The sequence below is a fragment of the Lycorma delicatula genome, chromosome 1 (assembly GCF_047948215.1).
Source record: "Lycorma delicatula isolate Av1 chromosome 1, ASM4794821v1, whole genome shotgun sequence".
Classification (NCBI taxonomy): Eukaryota; Metazoa; Arthropoda; class Insecta; order Hemiptera; family Fulgoridae; genus Lycorma; species Lycorma delicatula.
The window spans coordinates 85,924,212-85,949,022 of NC_134455.1; the positions used below are offsets into that span (position 1 = coordinate 85,924,212).

A 24,811-nucleotide genomic window follows, 5' to 3' on the forward strand; every position below is an offset into this window, starting at 1 on the left:
TTGTTAAGTTAATCTTCAAATTCTGTATATTACGTCTCTCTTGAAAGTGTTTTAATCACTACAAACTGTCAATTCCATCGACTCCGAATCTCCTCCAGCTGCTTACTACAATTTAATCAATGCAGAATTTCTCCAAACTCATTGCTACAAATCTGAGATGCCCCATCCTGCTCAACCTCTAAACCACGTTTCACCTCTGTATTCCTGATACACCATTGCAGACTACGCCTAGGATTACTGTATGTATTCATATGTACTTGCATTCACGAGTTCATCCTTTGCTAATATTCATGTGTGATACAGGCAAGTTCAGATTATTCATTATTATTTATATTAAACGGTTATGTTATCATTTTTTCATGTGTAGCACATTCTATGTGTTATTAAATGCCAACTATCGTTCTTATCAAATCTACTTGTAATTTAAACTACTTCAGAATTATAAAACATATGTGCGATATATTTCATATATTATTATTGATAACTATTATTATATTTATTTCGAGTTGTTCATCAAAAGTTTGTGTTCAAACGTCAGTTACTCAGAGTAAATTACCTTTACTTGAAATGTTTATTGTAATTAACTCATTTAATCTAATTTAACTTATTAATCGCAGAGATTAATTCTTATCTATTCATGAACTGAATTCTCATTACGTTTCGTACTTTAATCTAAAGAAAATAACTCCTGATGTGAAGTTATGTTTTTGGAATTTTTGTAACTTAATATTTTCAAGAAAGCTTACTTCTAAAATGAACTCTATTTATATTATTACTTATTTTAATTTGATTATATTGTAATTAACTCTTTTTTTATACTGGAATTATTGTAATTTATTTTTCTAAGTTAATGACATTTGTTCATTGCTAATTTTTCAATATTACAGCATATGTCAGTAATGCAATAGTTTTCCAGTCATACTATGTTTATTGATGTTATGTTTTTCTAAGTATATGATTGTAAATAAGGTTTTTTATGTTCTCTTGTTTTCAGGCTTTGTTAAATTGTAGATTTTCAAAATGTGTATTTGAAAAATGTATATTCATGTATTTTCTTATTTTCTCATTTAATATCATTATTCATATGTTGATTCAGCTGATATTTCTTATATAGAATTAAGTTATGTTTATTTCATAATTTCTTTTAATTTTTTAAGGTTATGATTTAACATAAGTTCAGTTGTTTTTTTTTAATTAAAGTCCAATTTCTTTTGGCAAATACGAGCTGTGTGTTCTTTTATTTTTGTTAACTTTACCCAACACTACTCTTACTCTTTTTAATCATGTTTCAATTATTATGGATAGTTTGCCATCATTACATTCTATGACCTGTAAATCAATTGACTGTATATAGTTTAATATCTTGTTGAATAAATTTGTGTATTATGTCATAGGAAAAGCCTTGGAGTATCTTCAAATCTAAATAATACAGGTTGTAGCAGGATAAGAAATGATAACAGTGATGTTTATCCTGGCATCTCACATTAGATTTTAGAACCATTTCTTTTCTTCACAATTGTAAATGGTATGTCTGTATCAATTATGCATGGTAAAATTATTCCTTATTATACTTCATGAACTCCTTCACTATGACACTTCCCATTTCACAACTTTTTAGGTAAAATGATCTCTCATCCTATTTAATGAAAGAATTTAAAAATCTATATAAATGGTCTATTTTTCTATGCACATCATGCTCAATTTATATCATAAGAGTCTATTATGAATAAACTGAACAAAGCCTATTTTGTAATAGTTAACTTACTGGTCTGGGTGATCTTAATATTAGTATTTTAAAGAGAACTTACTACACACATAATTCACTGTTCTCTTATATAGAATAATATTCTGGGGAAGTACTAAGCACTGCATTTTTCCTGATGCAAAATCATGACTGATGACAAGTTGAACTTATAGAGAGCTGCAAACCACAGTTTAATAGACTGAATTTGTTTGCTCTGTCCTAACTTTTCATTTATAAATCCCTACTTTACGTTCAGAAGAATTTTTGAATGCTTATCTATAAGAATCATTAAATATTAAATTGTTATATTATTTAGTACACAATACAACTAGTGAACGTTTTATGATAATTTTCCATACTATACCGTAATCTGTATTACAGTTTATCCAACTACATTATTTTTTTAATTTTAAATTTACGTACCTTCTTTATTATTTTCTTATTGATAAAATTTTTTATACAGTCTCATAATACATCACATCTTATACCGCACCTGAAATCAGTCTTAGATAAATTTTGTTGGCACATCTGAACTAAAAATTTTGATCTACTCTGGCAGACCCTAACTGATTAACTACTGTGTATCATATTTCCAAATAGGCTAGTGAAAAATGTTGCCTGGATTTCAGTTCCCATGGTAAAATGAGGTCATTTAAGGCATTAATAAGAAAAGAATTTGATGGTTTCTTATGTTTTTGGGCTTGCATAATTGAATAAAACAGGTCCCAGAACTGTATCTCCAGTAGTTTTCATTATATATCCAATGTAAAATAGTAAAATTCTGAGATGAAAAGCACCTTTTTTGTAGGTTTGAAGTAGAATAACTTTATTAAATGACTAATAAATGTGTGGATCTTATTTATCAAAATTTGTACATAATCTAATTTTGAGAAAATTGATAAAATAATATCTGTGAAAAATAATCAAGTTTTATTATTAAAAATAAAACAGACTAAAACTTAACAGAAAAATGATATGAATTTGTAAAAATTAAAAACAGCTGAATTTGGGAGAATAAATTTATAGCTTAAGTGTTTTGTTGAATTTATAATAATCTTCGTGAGAATGGTGTATTTCTCAGTGCTCATGTTTCAACTGTGCGTCAATTGGTACATGATGATAAAAGGGAAAACTTTTTCAGGTGGTACAGTTTAGTCTTACAATGAGCACGTGAAGAATTTCTACACAACTCAATAGTCCACAAAGTACAGTATGGAGGACTGAACATGATAAGGATGCAGTTCATGAACTGCGTCCTTATCATGTTATGAACCTTATCCTTATGTTCTTATCATTCTATCAACAGTTCCATGATACATGCTCACAAACTGCATCCTTATCATATTCAGAAAGTTCAATGCCTCCATCTTGGTCACCACACCAGATGAATGCACTTTTGTCAATGGGTTAACAATAATTATCACTTAATTCTGTTCATACTATTATCGGACAAAGCTACTTTTACCTGTAATGACATAAACAAAACATGGAATTCACATCGGTGGCCTGAAGAAAATTCACATGCTGTAGTCAAATCAAATTTCCAGCAGTGATTTTCAGTGAATGTTTGGTGTGGCATGATTGACAACCAATTAATAGGGCCTTTAATACTAGTACAAAGTGTCCCAGGGAGAAATTATCTGAAATTTTTAAACAATGAATTTCTTACAATGCTTGAAAATTTCTCATTAGGCAAATGGATTGTACTGGTAAATGTACTACACCAATTTCATTGAGTATCAACACATTTCAGAAATGAAGTATGACATGTCTTAGATGAAAATTTATTGGTAAGTAGATTAGACATAACGAGCTGGTAAATTGGCCATCTATATTTCTGGACCTTACTCTCTAAGATTACTGTTTATGGTGATGGATGAAATGTGAGGTATAGAAACAAAAAGTAGATCATATGTGATAAACTGATCACTGGCATTCTCAATGTTGCTAAATGTATCAGCTTGATACAGACTGCAAATGATTAGTTTATTACGGACACCTAAAAGGGTTATGGGTCCCATAGAATCAAAACTCACAATCTCCCAAAACATGATTTTTGACAAATTGAAAAAACTTATAGGGAGTGATTTGAATATTTATATGCAATCTGAATGACTGTTATTTGTTTCATACAGCCTAAAAAACAATAGAAATACAAAATATTTGAAGTAAAGTTAAATAAGATTTTTTGAGAATTTTAAATTTGGATAATATGAGTTTTAATAAATAGTTTAACTCTCAATCGTGGACATAGTGAGTTTTGATTCTCATCTTGCACCATACTGCAAATAATTTTTTTAAATGAATGCAGTAATGGATAATGTAATAATTTAAATCAACCACATAATTATGGTATAATAAACAGGAAATTTTACAAAGTTGGCTCTAAAGTTTCTAAAAGGTTAATCATCAAAATCAATTTAATTAAAAATGATAAATTAGAATACAACTTAAGGCAAATAGAATTGCTATGAACTGAATTGCCAAAAAATTAAACATCAAAAACAAATAAAAATTTAATAATAAAAAAAAATGGGCTTGTGTGGAACTACGTTTCGCACGAAATTTGAGCGTGACAACGTATTGCAAAGACCGACAATGTAAATCGACCCCAAATAGCTGAAGGCATACTAGACGATTATCAATAAATTTCGTCATATACAGAACCTTATAGCAAACTTAAGGAGTTCGATAAAATACACAATAGCGAAATCATAAATTTATCATTTTTATTTACAAAAAAATGTTCATTTATTATGTTTTTTAATCCAAGCTATTATTATTTCTAAAACTAACGCTGACAGATTTTAAATTAAACTATTAAAAAGAATGATTTAAAAAAAAACAGATGGTAATTGTAAAAAAACAGACAGATTTCTAAAACTGACGCTAACAGACGTCATTATTTTTATCCTTCAAAAGAATAAATAATGAAAAAATATAAAAGTAAAGTAATTGAATAATGGAAAGTGTAAATAATGAGGATTTTAAACCCTCAATATTTATACTTTTGTTATTTTCTATTGTGTTTTATTTATTATTATTATTAGGGTATTAGTGAATCCATAGTATTTTCAGTATCGATTTATTTGTATCGAGAATAATTGTTTTAAGATCTGCTGTTTCAATATCTTAAAACAGATATTGAATGAATGAATTATGATAGTAAATTTATTAATTTATTTTGCAATTATTGTTACTGTTGTTATTTATTGTTTATAAATATTTAAGAAAAACTTTTATGATTTTTTGACAAGCAGTATGTTCAACCATGTAAATATGTTCTTTCTTTTTTCTCTTATTTGCTGGTGTTGCTTCTTCTTACTTATTGTTTATATACATTTAAGAAAAAATATGATTTTTTGACGGGCAGTAAGTTCGATAATGAAAGCATGTTCGCAGCTAAGAGGAACGCATACACAGACAGATACACATATCGACGAATATCGCGGGCGCGTCGACCTTTGATTGTAATGTCGCAAAAAAAAAACTTGTTATCCTTATGAAGTAAACACATGTTTTTTGAGAACTGGCGTTGGGCTAGATGAAGATACCAATTAATTAAATTCATCCATGATTTGGATGTTTTAAAAAATTACTTGTTTAAACAAACAAATTGAATCGAAGTGATTGTTTAATTAGCTAATGAAACACGTTAATAATCCATTTTTCAATTCATTTAATAATAATAATTAATAGTAATAATTTTTGCAAGTTTAAATTGAATGATTTGTTCAAAAATAGTTATGAACAATTTGTTATAAAAATAAACTTTAATCAAATCAATGTTGATAAAGTATCAATTTAAAACGATAAAATTGAAACCATAAATCAAATTCATGAAATTGCTGTTTTTGATAAGCCCGCCAAAACCTGCTTAACATGGTAGTATATTCCATTGCACGACTGTTCGGCTCGGCTCAGGCGGAACGGGACAATTTTTCGTGCGTGCTGCCCGCGTTCATCGATTTATAAGACGTTGTCACGTCAATAAGCATTCTCATTTCATATTAAAATTGATGGCAGCTTTTACAAGGTTCGCAAATATTATTAATATTATAATGTACACTAAAAGCAATCCTTGAATAAAAAAATAATTCTTCCTTTTGACACCAATCAGTACTGAAGTGATTGTTTAGCAATTTAGTAACATCCATCTTCTTTTCTTCATTAATACTATTTCCCTCAGTCATTTCAAAAAGGATCACGTCAGTATTTACCAATGTCAGTATTATAATGTAGTACTTCTTTAACTGAAACAAACCAGTTAGTTTTCTTGACGTATACTCTTTTTATCTGCAAAATCTGAAAATGCCATGGAGAAGTATTTTTTATTACATGTTTCATGGCATCTTTGAAGTTATAAACTTTTCAGTCTCTACCGACTAGTAAGAGAGAATAATCTCTCTTACTCATATATGTAGTATATTATCAGGAGAAATAATGGTTTCTTTAGATTGCACCTCTTTTTCAATGTAGCTGAACACCGTATCTGAAGGAATAAAGCTGTGCCTGTGAGTGATGGGATAAAAAAATTTCTACCTCATTAATGTGTTCAGGAGCTTTTGTGTACAACCAAAGTAGACACATTGAAAGAATGATGGAATATTTTTTCTGAGATGAACAACCATCTGCTGTAATACAGATTGCAGTGCATTTTGAAAAATCAGTTTCTATTTGAAGGGCATCAAATAAGCATGATGCGATAGTGTTTGAATCTTTGGCATATTTATTTTCGATCCAACAGTATGACACTTTAACAGGAGAAAGTTTAGAATGGCTGTGACCCTTAACAACTGCAAAAATTATTCAGGTAAATCTGACGGCAGTAATAAACACATTGAGGAAGTTTCGGTAATGCCTAATTTTTTTGACAATCCATTGTTAAAATTAGAACATTATTGCTTTCATCTCTTAATAATTCATAAAATGCATCAACTCTTTCTTGTGAATTAATTTTTTGGTCTTTTAATTCTACTACCTTTTCTGATTTTATTTTTTCATCAAATTCTAAATACTGAGAACAAACATCAGTTCATGGGTTACCAAATTCCAAACTATAATGGGTATTAAAAATCATTTTGAAAAAACTGTCTTTAACCACAATGTTGTCAGGTTCATTATAATATATTTTATACAATTTTTAATACGGAGATCACTGCTTAAATATTTACAGTTTCGTTTACCTCAACAGTAGTGACTTTCGGTGCAATTTAACTTAATAAACTTCATAACACTTTCCTTTTGTTCATTGTATTTATTATGCATTTTAAAACCACCTCTGTTTTTCTCAATAAACCCTTTGTCATGATACTGTTTACTTATACAGTTAATTCTAAATCTAAACACATCTAAAATATCAACAAAAGCTTTAAGACACACAGGAACAAGCTGCTTTAAATGGCCATGAATAAAATGTTTGCAATGTATAATTTTTTCTTCATATTTGTTATCAGAATCTGATGGTTGACATCGCTTAATTTTGTTTACTTGTATGTGTTTTAGAATAAAATTATCTTGGTATATATTTTCCTTTTTTAGATAGAAGTAATATGAAAGTCTTTTATATCACTTATTAATAAAGTTAAGACATAAGAAGGCTCCACTTACATGACCATACATTGGAAAATTAGTCAAAGAAGCTGGTTTGTATCTATCTATATTTCTCTCTCTCTCTCTCTCTCTCTCTCTGCAAAACATTTTTTTTTCCAAAACTCTTCATTTCTATTCCTTTTTTAGTCTTCCCTGTAGTTACAGATGACACCAACTCATTCACTTTTAGTCAATGTACTAAAAGATTACTTAATAATATGAATTACCAACACTCAACCAGTAAAAACACAATACTTCTAAATAGGTTATAACAGAAAAACAATAATCTGACAGAACTATATAAACTACATTGACAAAAATAACATTTTATTTCAATGATACAGTATATTAAATTAAATGCAGGACTGATATTTACAAAATCATATTCAAATAATATTGTAATAATTATTATCCTAGTATATTGAGCTTCATAACATAGTCATGATATTTTTTTGAGAATCCTCCTTTTTCATTGGCTAAATCAAAAGTTGGTATCAAAACAAACATTATCCATTGGAGATTGTAAGTTTTAATTCCAACCCTAATCTTTAAGCTGTTTTTGATTAGGAAATTTTTAGTTTTGATTCTTAATGAGTTCAGGTTTAGATTCCCTGTTAAAATTATTATAAAAATGTATTCATAAGCCAAAATGTCAAAAAATGGAGATTGTAAGTTTTGATTATATATGGCTCATATATGATTCGGTTTCAACAGAAAATGTAAGGAAATGAGTTGAAAAGTCTGGAATCTGTTTTATTCTATATTTCAGGACAAAATATATGAAACCATCAAGTTTACCCTTTATTAACACCTTAAAAATTTCAGTATGACCTCATTTCATGGAGGGAATTGAAATTTGAGAGAGATATTTCACTAGCCAACTCAATAACCAAGCGTTTTTGGAAATATGTTTATATGAATGTTTTTACATATTTCAAGTTTTATGATCAATCAAATTATTTCCCGTTCCTCCTTAATCGTCCTGTAGGTTTATATGCTGCACAACAATGATCGACAACGTAAAGTAACTAAATGAAAGATTCAATTATGGGGACTCTCATATCAAAATTATACAGTTTTACAGTAGATTAAAAATCCCATAAACGTAAAATAAAATTTTTCACATACAGAAATCAATGTAGTCCAAATGCCAGAAATTTAGACAAGATTATTTTAATTCTTTTCTCTTCTAGAAGTTTAGGAAAGTGTATGATTAAGTTAAGCTGTTGATAGAGTACAGAAATACTCAATTATTTACATTTCCACTTAAAATATTTACCTGTTTACAATGCTATTTTATATCATTTCTATATGCAATGTTTGAAACCAAGTTTTAATGTACGCTAGCTAATATTACTGCAGTGAATAGAAAACATAAAAAATTGTTCTTTTTCTTTCTTAAAAAAATTTTATAATGTTAATTTTTATTAGAACATTTTTTTTCTTTAACATGAATAACATTCTATAAAAAATTTATAAAATTTTGTCAAAAAGTTTTAATAATACCAATAAAAATTAATAGACCTTATAAAGAGACTATTTTAAGGATCACAGTAACCATTTTCATTTATTTTTTGAAGAAACAAAAATCTATGCAACAATACAAAGTGATTTTTGATCTTCAAGAAAAAAATCTTAGTTCTAAAATTGTTTTTATTTATATCTTACAATTTTTTTCTTTTTTCCATATTAGATTCTTCATAAATTATTTAGATTTCTTTCAAAAAATCCGAGATACAGAAAAAGTTCTATAGTCTAATTTTATCTTATTTTATGCAGACAGCCAAAATATTAAAAATATTTAAAAATATTTTTATCCAACAGAATGTGCAACTGTAAAAGCAACCTGTGTTTATGAAATAAAATAAATCCCAAGCCCTTAAAACCCCCTTGTACTTTTAATTTATTAGCTTGTTACTTTATTACTAAGTTACCACATTAGTAAGTTGATGTTTAATTTTAAAACTCCATGCAAAAATTTAAATCATAAAAAAAAAAAAAAAATGAAATTGTATTCCGTCAAGTGTTTTTATGATCTATTTACTATTTATATTGAACACTGTTCACATATACAACTACATTTTTCAAAACAGAAATTTGTCTCTGAATTTATTTAAAAAATTAGTGATCATTCTTTTTTTTTACAAAAAATATTTTTTAGAAGCAAGTATGACTTTATCTACTACATGGAACTCTATGGATAATTCTATCATCAACTGAAGATCAAAAAATGAAATCAAAACACATTCTGTCAAGCATAAACTTTAATTCGATCATTTCCTAATACATGAAATTTCTTTTTTAATTCAATATAAGACACTTTTTTTACATAATGACCTAATGTTTTTATAAAACCATTAATACACTAGATCTCTTTCGAGATGTGATGAATAAAATGTATCACAGCTTATTTTTAAATAGATTTTAATAGTGTTTCGTATTTTTCTGAATTCATCTTGTAGAATTTGTGGAAAAAACAATATATCTCGTATTAAAATGGGATATTTATAGAAAAAATGAAATGAAATTGACCAAGTAACCCACATTGTTTCTTGATTTATTTTTAATCAAAAATACACAGGATTCTAACCATACTTGATGTCTATACCCGACATACTAGCGATGCCCTTGATTAAAGTTAAAGAAAGATTATTGTTTGATTCATCTATTAAGCAAATGATATAGAGATGAAAATAAGCTACAATAGATTTTAATCTAAAGATGACAAGAAGTATAACAAGTTATGCCTGTTTTATTCACAAAAAAAAAATCATGAATTTGCACTAGTTACAAGTATATTTTAACCATGATGCCTGATTTCATTACAGTAAACTAAAATATTAATTATTAGCTTACTGTTTTCTAGAATAAGTAACACTGATACATAAGGCAGTAATCTGTCCACAAATATCAGAAGAGTGCAAATAATGAATCTCTGAACAAACATGGCTATTGGCAACCAACCAATTAAGATACTTCATTAAAAATGCTCAAACCTTTCTGTTTACAAATACTTTTGTAATGAAATTATCGGTACAACCTACAGATACTAAACATTTTTTTTAACTAGTTATCTATAACCAATAGGAGAAGCAGTACATTTTCACTGCAAAACCTAAGAAGAGAATTAAATGTTAATTGTTATTACATAAATAATTGTAAACATATGTACACCAAAGCTTTATTATATATAAAAGATAAGTGTTAAATTAATTAATTAAAAATAAGTGGTAAATTTATCTTTGTACTGATAAGAAATATATATGAAAAAGTTAGAAATTTCCCACAAATATTAGTAGTTTATAGGTAATCATGAAGAAAATTTTTTTTTTGAAAAATTTGTATCAGGCTTGAAAATTTCTTTTCAAAATGTGATCTTTGGTTATTAAATAAGGCAGGGATTAGATTTTGATACATGCAATTATAAATATTATAAAATACGTCATAACTGTAATAATTGAAATCAAGTTTCAACAGATTGTCACAACATTTTTAGTGTAACTTTTCTGGAAAAAATGTGAGTATGTACAAAACCAGGTGAAGAGTGTTACCAGCATGAAAATAACATAAATATTCCATATGAAAACATAATGTGGATAAGATATCTATAAAATTACCAATTTTTTATTAGAATGATTTTGGTAACTAGCCTCTAATACATTCTTCCAACAGCACACAGGGAAGCTGTATTTAGAGATATTTAATTTTGATGACCTATGGTAATCAGTTTAATATATATCGTTTTGGTGTCAGTTACTTCATTAATTCGGTTACTTCATATACACAACCAACAAATTTTCAAAACTAAAAGTAGATTTTTGTCATTATTAGTCCAAGAGAATAGAAGACAGGAATTACTTGGTAATTTTTATGAAATACTTTTCATCTGTTTAATGAAATAAAAACACTCTATACAAAGTCTTCAATCACATAATTAATGAGCTGATTAAAGAAATTTTCATGTACTGTACTTTTAAAACCTTATGAAGTTGATAACCATTATTCTTCTGAAGCTGCATCTAAACTTGTATAAAATAAGTAAGTTATCTATGATTACCAATTCATTTTTTAATAAAATAAATCTTAGTAGGGAGGAATATATATATAAGAGGCAAGATACCTCCTACTTAACAGATCATTTTCATGGTGTTTAGGTACGATTTTTGCAAAAAAACATTTATTTCATTGCGAAAGTGTGTGTATATATATATATATATTTTTTTTGTTTCAGTTTATGCTTAGACTTTTAAAAAAATTTGTTAAACCAATTATTTTTGCTATGTTAACTCTTAATTTAGTGTTAAATTTAAACCTTTAGATTGTAAAACATTATATTTGTAATGGTTGGAGCCAAAATGCAAATGATATAAACATATCAAGAGAAAGAATTCTCTTGACATTTGTATTGAATAAATGGATCAGAATGATCTAATTGTACATCTATTTTTAGCAAGGTCTAATCAGGGATTTTATTTTTACTTGTTACATATTAAATCTTACATAGTAAAACATATCTTATTTTTAATTTAGAACAGGAAAGGAAAAACAGTTATAAGTTTCCAGGAGCAATTTATGTTAACTGCATATGGGAACAATCCCTACAACAAATTCTTAAAGCCCATTCCAAAAAGGTTAATGTTATATTAATTTTTAATACAAATGGTGTGTATTTCTTTCAATAATTATTAAACAATTTTATTAATGCTTACAAGAAAATACTAAAAGTTGATTTACGAAATTCTAGTTGGGAATTTGTAATTTTTTTTAAAAAGGCGAATGAAAATATCAAAAGAAATTTGAGTTTAAATTTGAATATTTGTATGTATAAGGCAAACACTTTTAAAAAATTGAGCTGTTGTCAGCCTTCACCTGTGTATGCATGTTGGCAAATGAATGTAAAACACATTTATTTCTATTTTATAGTATTTTTATTCCTATTCTGAAGTTGTGAGATTCAGCATTTTGTAAGTGTGTGTCTTACCAGTGGCACCAAAAGAGTTAAAAAATGAGTCATTTAAAATTTAAAGAGTAATTCAAAGCATGATAATATCATTATAGAGGAGAAGGTTTATTTTCATGATTTTAGATAAACTAAGGAAAATAGCATGATATAATTTATAAATAATTGCTTAAGTATCTGTCACTGACTTCTTATCATAAACCAGATTTGTTAAAAAAAATACTTTTACATCAAAATCATTTGTTTTCAGGGTTATTGTAAGTTATGAGTTATGGATGCATCTGCACCCAGAGACTCCTTCGGCGGGCCGGCCAGGTAGATTGAAGCTCGGCGAGCTGGAGCGGGAATGTAGCATCCGCATCCAGTGATTCCCTTTCAGCCGGCCAGGCCTGCTACTATGGCAGGGATGTTGGCATCTGCCGGGAGGTCCCACATTGAGCTGGCCAGGGCTTCTTCTTCTTCCAACTTCTTCTTCAGGTGATGGTCAAAGATGAATTGCCTTCACTCTCATGGTGAATGCTCTTTTATTGGTGCCTGAGGGAGATGGGGCTGCAGCGCCACTATGGCGGGAGAAGTGCACGGTCATCTGCGTGGTGGGAGTGATGCTGTATCCGTGCGTCCATATACTGTGCGCCCCACTCACATCGCTGCTACCGTTATCGCCCGCCGATATTAAATTAAGCATATATGTGGTAACAACATAAAAAGATAATTAAGTTGTTAAGAATTTATTATTATTTTATTATAAAAACTAGCAAAATACCGAGCTTTGAATGGTCTAAGTTAATTATAATGTCTCTAAATTTTTCTATTGTTTACTTATTTTTGTGGATAATGTCCGTTGACAAGTGTTTTGTAAAATATATTAAAAGCAGAAATAAATTGAAATGACTGTTTCTGTGTGATGGAAATAAATTTATTAATTCATTGTTTTTATAAGTGTACTGTGGTCATAATAAAAAGGGTAGGTAAATGTTTTATACTGAAACAGAAAAATTAATTACTTATTTTATATTATTGTTTTTTGTTAAATGTTTTACTTATTTTATTATTTTTTTGATATATTCAATGTTTTAATTTGAACGTTTATCTAAAATTAGATTCAAATATTAACATTTGAATGAGAATTATTTAAACATTAATATTTAAATAATTATATCCTCTTTTCCTCCCACTATGAATCATGACACCTTGCCGATGGTGAGGGTACTTGAGTGCTCAGTGATACAGAGTAGCTGGACCGAAGCTGCAACCATATTGGAGAGGTATTTGTTGAGAGCCAGACTAAGGAATGATTCCTGAAAGAGGGCAGCAGCTCTTTCAGTAATTGTTAAGGGTGTAGGTCAGAACGAGGACAGAACGGCCATATCAACATCACTCAATCTTCTGAGTACTGCGCAGCTGAAAGCAATGGAAAATTACAGCTGCTTTTTTTCCAAGAAAATTTAGAATTTAGAGAAGCTTGAGGAAGAGGAGGTAAAGAAGATTTTTGAGAAGGACATTGCGAGAGGTCTGCTTAAAAAAATAAGGTAAAAAATGTAGAAGAAGAATGGGAGAATGTTAAAAAGGAAATTCTTAAGTCAGCAGAAGCAAACTTAGGCAGAACAAAGAGAACTGGTACAAAACTTTGGATTTCAGAGGATATATTGCAGCTGATAGATGAACGTAGAAAATATAAGAATGCTAGTGATGAAGAAAGTAGAAGGTACTATCGACAATTAAGAAATACTATAAACAGGAAGTACAAACTAGCAAAAGAAGAGTGGATTAAAGAAAAGTGTTCAGAAGTGGAAAGAGAAATGAAAATTGGTAAAATAGATGGAGTATATAGGAAAGTTAAGGAAAATTTTGGGGAACATAAATTAAAATCTAATAACGTGTTAAACAAAGATGGTACACCGATTTATAATACGAAAGGTAAAGTTTATAGGTGGGTGGAATATATTGAAGAGTTATATGGAGGAAATGATGTTATAGAGGAAGTCGAAGAGGATGAAAGGGAAGAAACAATACTGAGATCTGAATTTAAGAGAGCATTAAAAGATTTGAATGGCAGAAAGGCTCCTGGAATAGACAGAATTCCTGCAGAATTACTGCGCAGTGCAGGTGAGGAAGTGATTGATAGATTACACAAACTGGTGTGTAATATTTACGAAAAAGAGGGAGTTCCGTCAGACTTCAAGAAGAGTATTATAGTCATGATACCAAAGAGAGCAGGAGCAGATAAATGTGAAGAAAACAGAACAATTAGCTTAACTAGTCATGCGTCAAAAATCTTAATTAGAATTTTGTCAGAAGAATTGAGATGAGAGTGGAAGAAGTGTTAGGAGAAGACCAATTTGGTTTCAGGAAACGTACAGGGACAAGGGATGCAATTTTAGCACTCAGATTAATAGTAGAAGGAAGATTAAAGAAAAACAAACCAACATACATGGCATTTATAGACCTAGAAAAGGCAATCGATATATAGACTGGAATAAAATGTTCAGCATTTTAAAAAAAATTAGGAAAAATACAGAGATAGAAGAACGATTGCTGACATTTACAGAAACCAAACAGCAACAGTAATAATTGAAGAACATAAGAAAGAAGCCATAATAAGAAATGGAGTCTGTCAAGGTTGTTCCCTATCCCTGTTACTCTTTAATCTTTACATAGGAGGTGTGTGAAAAATGTAATGAGACTGACATTTTACTTACCAACGGTTTTGATCTTTGATTTGCTCATTCTACATTTTTTCGGTCGAGGAGATGACAGTGTGCGACTCTTCACTTTGTGCCTTTGTTTCTGAATCGTACTCAAATATCCAGGATTCATCACCTGTGATCACACGATTGAAGAATTCTCAGTCATTGTCAATCCTCTCAAGAAGATCAACACACACATTTCTATTTCTTCGATTGTCCTTCTGTTCTGTTGTGAGGTTTTTCAGCACCAGTTTCACACAAACCTTTTGCATGTCCAAATCATCTGTCAAAATTTGATGTACGGTGGAATTGTTTAAATATAACTGTTCAATCATCATCCTTATTTATAAACGACAGTCTGATGTCACAAGAACCCTCTCACATTTAATGTTTTTGTTAGATTTTGAAGTTGAAGGTCTCCCTGAGCGAGGTTGATTTTCAACGTGTTCTCGGCCTTCCAAAAATGATTTGTGCCAGCGGAAAACTTGTACTCTTGGTAAGCAATGTTCCCCATAGGCCTGTTTCAACTTTTCAAAGGTCACACTTGCGGATTCCCCAAGTTTAACACAAAACTGGATTGCACAATGTTGCTCTAAATTCCGATGCTTCATTTTCATAACACACAACAGAAACACAACTTCACTGATGGCGCTGTCAAAAATAATGTGTTGGCTGAACGTAGTTGAAACTTGTACTGTTTCCATGTGGAAGGGATGAACAAACCAGTCTAGCACAGACCGGTAGACACAGCGTTGCCAGATCGCTCGCAGTGTTACCAATCTGATTACTTTTCTCACACACCTTGTAGAACTAGCAGTTAATGAAGTTAAAGAACAATTTAGGTCCAGAATAACAGTACAAGGTGAAAAGATAAAGATGCTACGATTTGCTGATGATATAGTAATTCTAGCTGAGAGTAAAAAAAGATTTAGAAGAAATAATGAATGGCATGGATGAAGTTCTACGCAAGAACTACTGCATGAAAATAAACAAGAACAAAATGAAAGTAATGAAATGTAGTAGAAATAACAAAGATGGACCACTGAATATAAAAATAGGAAGAGAAAAGATTATGGAGGTAGAAGAATTTTGTTATTTGGGAAGTAAAATTACTTACATTAAGATGGATGGATGGATGCATTAGGAGCGACATAAAATGGTCAGAACTATATCAGAACACTCAGTCAGAAATATATTCACTTTGTCTTCAGTCAGAAATATAATTTGTTTACATCAAAAATTAATTTAAACGCAGGAAAAGATTTTTGAAAGCATTTGTTTGAAGCGTAGCTTTATATGGAAGTGAAACTTGGACGATCGGAGTACCTGAGAAGAAAAGATTACGAGGGTAAGTCAATTATTATCTGCAATTTAGTTATATTTTAGTTTATGTTGATAGTATTGTTGTGTTGTGTAGATGACGCATGCATGGTTTAACTGTTGTTATGTCTGTGCAGGTTTGATGCTGCTAGGTAAGTTCCATTATCGCTGCCCTGCCATTAACCATGGCTGCTCCACACCCTGTTTGCACCAAAGAAGAACAACGTTCAGTGATCCATTTTTTGTGATCAGAAGGTGTATCAAGGGGAGAAATTCATTGAAGACTTTCGGTACATTATAGGAACAGTGTGTTGCTGCAACGGAGTGTCTACGAATGGATTGAAAAATTAAAAAATGGTCGCACAAGTGTTATGCATGATGAAGGAGCCGGACAACCGTTTACCGCCATTGAGGAAAACATTGAGCATGCACGTGACATGGTTTTCTTATACAGACGAGTAACTATTGATGAAGTGGTACATTGTCTGCAAATTAGTTACAGTTCTGCCTACAAAATCATCCACAACAGACTTATGTTTCATAAAGTCTGTGCAAGATGGGTCCCAAAACAACTCACACAGTTGCATAAACAAACAACAAACGCGCTTGGACATCTGCCAAAAACATTTAAATCGCTATGGTAATGAATGGGACATCTTCTTAGACAGAATTATCACTGGTGACGAAACATGGATCCATCATTACGAGCCGGAGAGTAAACGGAAGAGTATGGAATGGAAACATCCAAATTTGCCCTGCAAAAAAAGTTTAAGACCCAACCATCTGCTGGAAAACTGATGCTTACAGTTTTTTGGGACTCACAAGGCCCAGTACTGGAACATTATGAGGAAAGGGGTACGACAATAAACAGTGCGTGTTACAGTGAGATGAGATGCTTACTGCCAAGCTGAAGCCTGAAATTCGAAGCAAACGCTGAGGACTGCTGTCGAAAGGTGTTGTGTTGTAGCACGACAATGCCCATCCACATACTGCTGCCCCTCTTTCTTTTTTCCTGTTTAGCCTCCGGTAACTACCGTTCAGATAATACTTCAGAGGATGAATGAGGATGATATGTATGAGTGTAAATGAAGTGTAGTCTTGTACATTCTCAGTTCGACCATTTCTGAGACGTGTGGTTAATTGAAACCCAACCACCAAAGAACACCGGTATCCACGATCTAGTATTCAAGTCCGTGTAAAAATAACTAGCTTTACTAGGACTTGAACGCTGGAACTCTCAACTACCAAATCAGCTGATTTGGGAAGACGCGTTCACCACTAGACCAACCCGGTGGGTTACATACTGCTGCCCACACTGCTGAAACTCAACTTTGAAGTACTGGCTCATCCTCCGTATAGTCCTGATCTTGTCCCTTCTGACTACCACTTGTTTGGTCCACTTAAAGAGTCAATTTACCTCGGACAAAGCAGTGAAAGAAGCGATGGATTCCTGGCTTGCAGCTCAACCAAAAACCTTCTTTTATGAGGGCATCAGGAAGCTTGTGCAATGATGGACCAAGTGCGTTAAATGCAAGGGGACTATGTTGATAAATGATGTACATGTAAGTTTCCTATTTGTATTGCAATAAAATTTATAACCACATTGTGGATAATAACTGACTTACCCTCGAAGAAGCTTTTGAAATGTGGTGCTACAGGAGAATGTTAAAAATCAGATGGGTGGATAAAGTGACAAGTGAAGAGATGTTACAGGTGTTACAATTGATGAAGAATGAAGCATTTGGAAAAATATAGTAAAAAGAAGAGACAGACTTATAGGCCACATATATTAAGGCATCCTGGAATAGTCCTTTAATATTGAATGGACAGGTAGAAGGAAAAAATTGTGCAGGCAGGTAACATTTGGAGTATGTAAAACAAATTGTTAGGGATATAGGATGTAGGGGGTATAGTGAAATGAAACGACTAGCACTAGGTAGGGAATCTTGGAGAGCTGCATCAAACCAGTCAAATGACTGAAGACAAAAAAAAAAATCCTTTCACTTATACCTAAAGAATTCATTCATTATTGTAACTATTTTCCTGTTTATTATTCTATTGTTAAAGTAACACAGCAAATAAATGAATGTCTGAATTCACTCAGTTATAAAGTCTATGCAGTTAAAAATTGAGTATGTGCCAGTTCTTTCCACTCCACTGGCACAAAATGTTTGATTCATTGGTGTTGCATAAATTCTTTGCTTTCTTTTTCTGTTTAGCCTTCGGAACCACCATAAGGTGGTAGGCTGGTGACCATGCAACAGGGACATGGAAGACTGGAAACATTCCCCTTGTTGGGCCATTGGCTGTACACAATGCATTTAATAATGTGCCCAGGCCAGTAATACTGGAGGCACTGAAGAAGAGAAGAATCTGCAAATATGTCATAGCAGTAATTAATAACTGACCTATATTAACAAAATCTGAAGGTCAGAACAGAGGAAGGGAGTGAGGAGTTCCAAATGTATAGTGGGGTCCCCAGGGCTCTGTTTTGGGACTTATCCTATGGGATATAATTTTTAACAAGCTCTTGGAGCTAGAGTTCAGAGAAGGTACATCTGTAATAGCATATGCGAATGACCTAGCCCTGCTAGTTGGGGACATACCGAACATGAAGTTGAACAAGTAGCTTCTGAGACAGTACAAGTCAATGGTTGGCTCATGGAAAGAGGCGTGAAACTTGCACTCAAGAAAACTACAATGGTCACCATGGTCGAACATAGAAAAATTAAAGATATTTACATTCAGGCTAATGACACTAAGGTTGGTCTGTCTAGTCATGCCAAATATCTGGGGGTATGGATTTTGAAGTCCTACCTCCATAATAAACATATTGAGGAAGTCACCAAAAAAATGAAAGGGGAGTTAAATACACTGGGCAGACTTATGGATAGCAAATGGGATCCCAGAGCAACTAAGAGGCAACTGATTATACAGAAGTCACATCGATACTTTTTTATGCTGTACCCACTTAATCAGAAGCACTAAAAAGGAAGAAAAATATAAGTAAATTCACCTCACTCCAATGAATAGCTATGATTAAAATTATAATGGCATACAGGACAATTTTCAGAGAAGCAGTCATGGTCTTGGCCTATCTACTTGAGAGCCTCTCAGTTAACTAGAATCTACCAAGGTATTTCCAAAGCAAAGGCAAAAAATCTGCTCAATCAGGAGTGGCAGAATGTGTGGGAAACCACAACCAAGGGTAGTTAGACCAGAGAGCTGATACCTAGATTAGAACCATGGGTTGGTAGGAGATATGATGAGATGGGTTACCACCTCACACAATTCCTGTCTGTGCATGGGGAGTTTGGTGTGTATCTATATCGTTTTGGGATAAAGGACTTCCCACAGTGTATATACTGTGGAGAGGAGGACTCCCCTGCACATACTTTTTTTGCCTGCTTGAGGCAAAAATCAAGACAGAAGCTGGACTAAACTGGATCAACACAGACAATATTATAACACACATGCTTGCAGGGTCACAAGGATGGAATTTGGTAGAGAAATGCATTGTGAGAATCATCCAAACCAAAGGAGCAGAGCACAGAGAACGAAGTGCAGATTTGCTGACTTTGAAGACTGGATAGGAGAAGATAGAGCTGGAGACTGAAGTGGTGAAGGACAACCCTCTGTAGAGCCACTGTTGCCACGCTTGCGAGGATGGGCATCAGTGATGAGGCACAGGGACTTCTGAACCCCTAAGCTTGAAGGCACCACCGGGGCTGAGTAATGCTTAATTGCTGGACCGACCCTGGAGGGAGGATCAGTTAGATTGGTAAGATCAGTTAGTCGGTAATGCGCAGGCACACATACACACTCTTAATAACATCTTGCAGAACCTGTTGGCGAAATTTCTCCAACTCACTGGAAAAAAAAGGTCGACCATTCTTGAGAAGAATGGTTAATTGAAACCCAACCACCAAAGAACACCGGTATCCATGATCTAGTATTCAAATCCATATAAAAGTAACTGTCTTTACTAGGATTTGAACCTTAGATCGTTTGACTTTGAAATCAGCTGATTTGCGATGACAAGTTAACTACTAGACTAGCCCAATGCGCTGTTGCATACAATCTAGTGGGATTCATCACTATGAGACAACTATGGGTCAGTTATCTAAACTAAGTCTCCCTATCACACTTCTCAATAACAATGAATTCATAATAAGTTATGCAACTGCACAAACATTATATGTTAACAGATCTACATTACATTTCAGTTATGCATGCCAAAATTCAGCTTCAAATTCTGCAGTTTTAAAAATTCAATCTAAAAGTATGAGTCAATAGGCATTAGTACGAAACTGTTCCCTCCCTTATTTAGTAAATAAAACTGCTTATAAAATGAATATAAACAATATAATAAATTGGAAAACAAGCAAGTGCTTCCAAGTTGTTACAGTAGATGTTACTTAAAATTTGAAACTAGATGGCTATTTCAATTTATAAACAATAACCATCAATATAAATTGAGGAAATAACATACAAAAAATAAATAAATAAAAGAAGAAATGATAATAAACATTAACAAACAAACAATACTTATAAAATACTATAAAATGAGTACCAGCATTTCTAACAGCATTTATAGAGTAAAAGAAAAAATCAAGTAACTGTTGTTTGAGACAATCCCACTGAAGGATTAAAAAAAATTTAAAAACATCTTAACTTTTAAAATATCTAGCTTAGATTATACTGTGTACAAAAAATATAAATATTATGTATAAGAGCTCCTTTAAATGGAAGGAAAGTAGGAAGAAATATTTGATAACATTTATTTCATTGTTAAAACTGAGCCAAAGTAAATAAATATTTGTCTAGAAGATATTTTTTTGATCTGGTTCTAAATCTGCTATCTTTAATTTTTTTTAATTTAGAAGGCAATTTAATTTGTGAAATGTAAATAACAACTTTTCTCTTAATTTAATATCCTAACTCTAAAGATGTCAAAGTGGTCAAAAAATCTTTCATCTATATGTCATGCTTGAGAATAACAGAATTTTTAGAGAAGCAACATTTACTGTCTGTTTTTATAGTTAAACTAACACAGTTTATAGACTGAGTTGTATTAAAATTTAATTCAATTTATTCATGCAAATAATAACTGAAAAATTAATACCAACCTGATAGTGAAGGAGAAGGTCCTTGAGAATTGCTACAGATCTTTGTGCTATAACCTGAATCATTTGGCTCTCGTTCTAAAGGAGGACTGTAAACAGCACTTCTACTTCGATACGGTAGCCTTTTTACTTCCTGCCATGTTCTTACTTGGTCAACATCTTCTCCATCACTGGAATCTGAACTAATATCCCTCCTCCATACACTACTATGTTCTCCAACACCCTCAACACCACACCACTCAGCTTCTTCTTCCCTACCCTCACCCTCTTCCCTACACGACACTCCCGGTTTGTTACTCCGATGAGGATTAGAATGCTGAACACGAGACACTATTTCATGCACAGATCTACGAAGTTCATGTCTTTTCCATTCAGATAATCTTTTATTATCCCTATCATCATTTTTCACTGGTAATTCAAGAGCATAATTGTCTGATAACCTATCTTTATATACACTTTCCTGTTTTGAATGTTCAAGCGGATCACTTGTTTGTGAATTATGTGAATGTAATGAAGAGACTAAATCTGGACATTTTGTTCTTCCTGTTCCTAAAAATTGGCTCCTCCAAAACTTTCCTAGAGGATCTTTAGGAACATCAACTGGTTGCTCCTGCCATTCACTGTGACTGAGATCATCCATACTACGATGAGGCTGAGCATCAGAATTACCTGCTACATTATTATCCACATTCAATGAATCAAGTTTTACGCTTAATTCATTATCAAGCAGTAAATCAAGGCTTCTGGTACGATGCAGGCCAGCTTCATTACGTAACCATTGTGCCAAATGATGTTGATGTAACTTCAATTGGGATAACCTGCTTTCTGTTCTTCTTTCTAGATTCTGAACTTTCTTATCCAGTCGTTGTTCAGCAATGTCTATTTTATTTTGTAATTCTTGTTTATCTCTTTCCAATTGTTCTTCCATATGTCGGAAAAATGGTGCACAATAGCATGTATACCCAACACCAACAGGTCCCTGAAATCAGCAACAAAACATCAATAACAGTGATCTGGTTTAAAAATTTAAGTCACCCAAACCATATTAAGAATGAATGCTTAATAATCAACAGCCACTGTAACAACTGCCCTTTGATGGTATAAAACATAGTTCAAATTTAGTGAAAGTTGTTATTACTTTTAATTGTTATTTAACACTAATACAAAGTACTTTGGTTATTGAAATTAAGTAACAGCACTGTTTTAGAAAAGATCAGCTCAATGTCGAATAAGACCAATCACTGAAATATGATTTGGCTTAATAATTGTTGTGAGGAAGTATAATTCCAAAACATTAATAAACAGAACTAGATTTCCTACAAAGGAAAAAAAATTGATGATGATATCAGAGAAGAATATTTTGAGATCTAAATTTGAATATTAAAAAGCCTTAAAAAGAAATAAGACAGTAGGGACATATCGTCAGTATTATTGTAAAAATCTTGTTTAAAATAAGTGTGACAGAATAAACTTCATAGATTATTATGAAGGGTTTATGAGATTGGAGAGGTATATTCAAATATTTCATAAATTATAACCATATAAAAGAAAGCAAAACCAGATAAGCATAACCTACAACATTATCTGTTTAACATATCCCAGACAGAAAGTACTCACCAGGATAATTTACAAGCAAACAGAATGTATAAATAAATATTTTACTTTGGTACATATTAATACATTATATTCAAGCATGTTTTTTAAGTAAGGGACGTTTTCAATTTTTTGCCATTAAATATGATGGAAATTGATGGTGCTAGTGTAGCATGTTTATGTATAACAATGATTGTCTGTCTGCAACAATAGGTTAACATTATTTGCTGTGTACAGCCTAGCTGAAATGAGTGCTACAATAAATAATCCCACCAGTTGTGAAGTGTGATCACCAATTCGTTAATCTATTGGTGAAAAACAAATCTGCTACTTGTCAATGTTGAGAACTTGTCAATGTTTACAGATCCAGTGTTATGTATGAAGGTATAGTTCATCAATGGTGTCGTTTGTTTCATGGAAGAAAAACGAATGTTCATGACGAAGAACATAGTGGTTGCCCAACTGTCATCACAGATGAATTGATTAAAAATGTGAATGCAAAAAACCATGAAAACAGAAGGCGTGAATTTCCTTTTGTTTTGCAGTAATTTACTACACTTTAACTGAAAAACTGGCTTACAGAAAGTTGTGTTCCGGATGGGTACAAAAATGTTGACAGAAACACACAAAGAAAATTGTCTTGCTACAGCTCAAATATTTTTGAGATGCGGGAAACACGCTGAGCAGTGGTGAAATGTGGATATCTTATTCAAATGATGAGACAAAGCAGCAATTACTGTAATAGCGACATTCATCATCCCCAAAGCCCAAAAAGTTTAAGCAAGAAAGTTCAATGAAGAAGCTTATGGCTACAGTTTTTTGGGATGCCAAAGGAATATTTCTGATTGAATTTCTTGAATGTGAAAGAACTGTTAATGCCGACACATACTGTAAAACACTTACAAAATTCAGATGTTCAATTCAAAACAAAATGTGCAGGAAGCTAACTGACAGGAGATTGTTTCTACATGATAATGCATGACCTCACATGGCAAACAAACCACTGAACAATTGTGACAATTTGAACATCCACCTTACAGTCCGGATCTTGCACCGAGTGATTATTAGCTTTTTCTACACTTAAAACAATGGCTTGCATCACAGAAATTTGAAGATGATGAGAAATTGCAAAACAGAGTAATTAATTGGTTTAAATCCCTGGCGGGAGAATTCTCCAACAATGAAATAATGAAGCTGGTAAGCTGATATCAAAAATGTATTGCAGTGAATGGCGAATATATAGAAAAATAGTATGTATATGTATGTTTATTTTGTTGTAATTAAGTTTTTTCTATTTTGCTTATTTCAATTTTTATATCAAATGGCCCATACTTAAAAGACATGCCTTGTAATTGTCAGGAATGAGTATAATTAATTATAAGATAAAAAATAGATGCGATTAAAATTCATATTAATTATTTAAAGTATAAACACTTGAAACAATATTAAGATAAATACAGTTTTATATTAAATATAAAAAAATAACTACAAATATTTTACAATTCCGTAGACGTTATTGAAAATTACTGTAGCATATATTTATGTTCACATTGGATATGATGCAGAAAATTCAGAGTTTATAAAAAATAGTTTAACAATTTATTGGTAGAATAATGTTGTTTTTGTAGAAGAAAATCTTTAAACAGCATTTTTTAATTAAATATTGGGAAGATTTTTTAAATGGCTCAGCAATTTATTAAATTATCAGGTTGTGAAAGATGTGTAGTATGATGATCAGTTTTTTTTCAGAAAAAGCATGAGCACAAAGAAGTCTGGTTCTTAGATTGAT

General features: G+C 31.5%; 1 protein-coding gene across 3 annotated transcripts in view; it reads right to left on the reverse strand.

The window, feature by feature from the left end:
• The window catches only part of dgo (ankyrin repeat domain containing protein 6 diego), a 547,244-nt gene that overhangs the window by 4,697 nt on the left and 517,736 nt on the right, over positions 1–24,811 (reverse strand). For 2 of the 3 annotated variants that reach the window (XM_075357499.1, XM_075357494.1), the window contains one exon: positions 21,433–22,408. In XM_075357499.1, the coding sequence (XP_075213614.1) occupies positions 21,433–22,408 (976 nt within the window). Of the gene's footprint in view, positions 1–2,167; positions 2,238–21,432; positions 22,409–24,811 lie in introns of all 3 variants that reach the window. The other variant, XR_012755281.1, reaches the window with a different exon arrangement.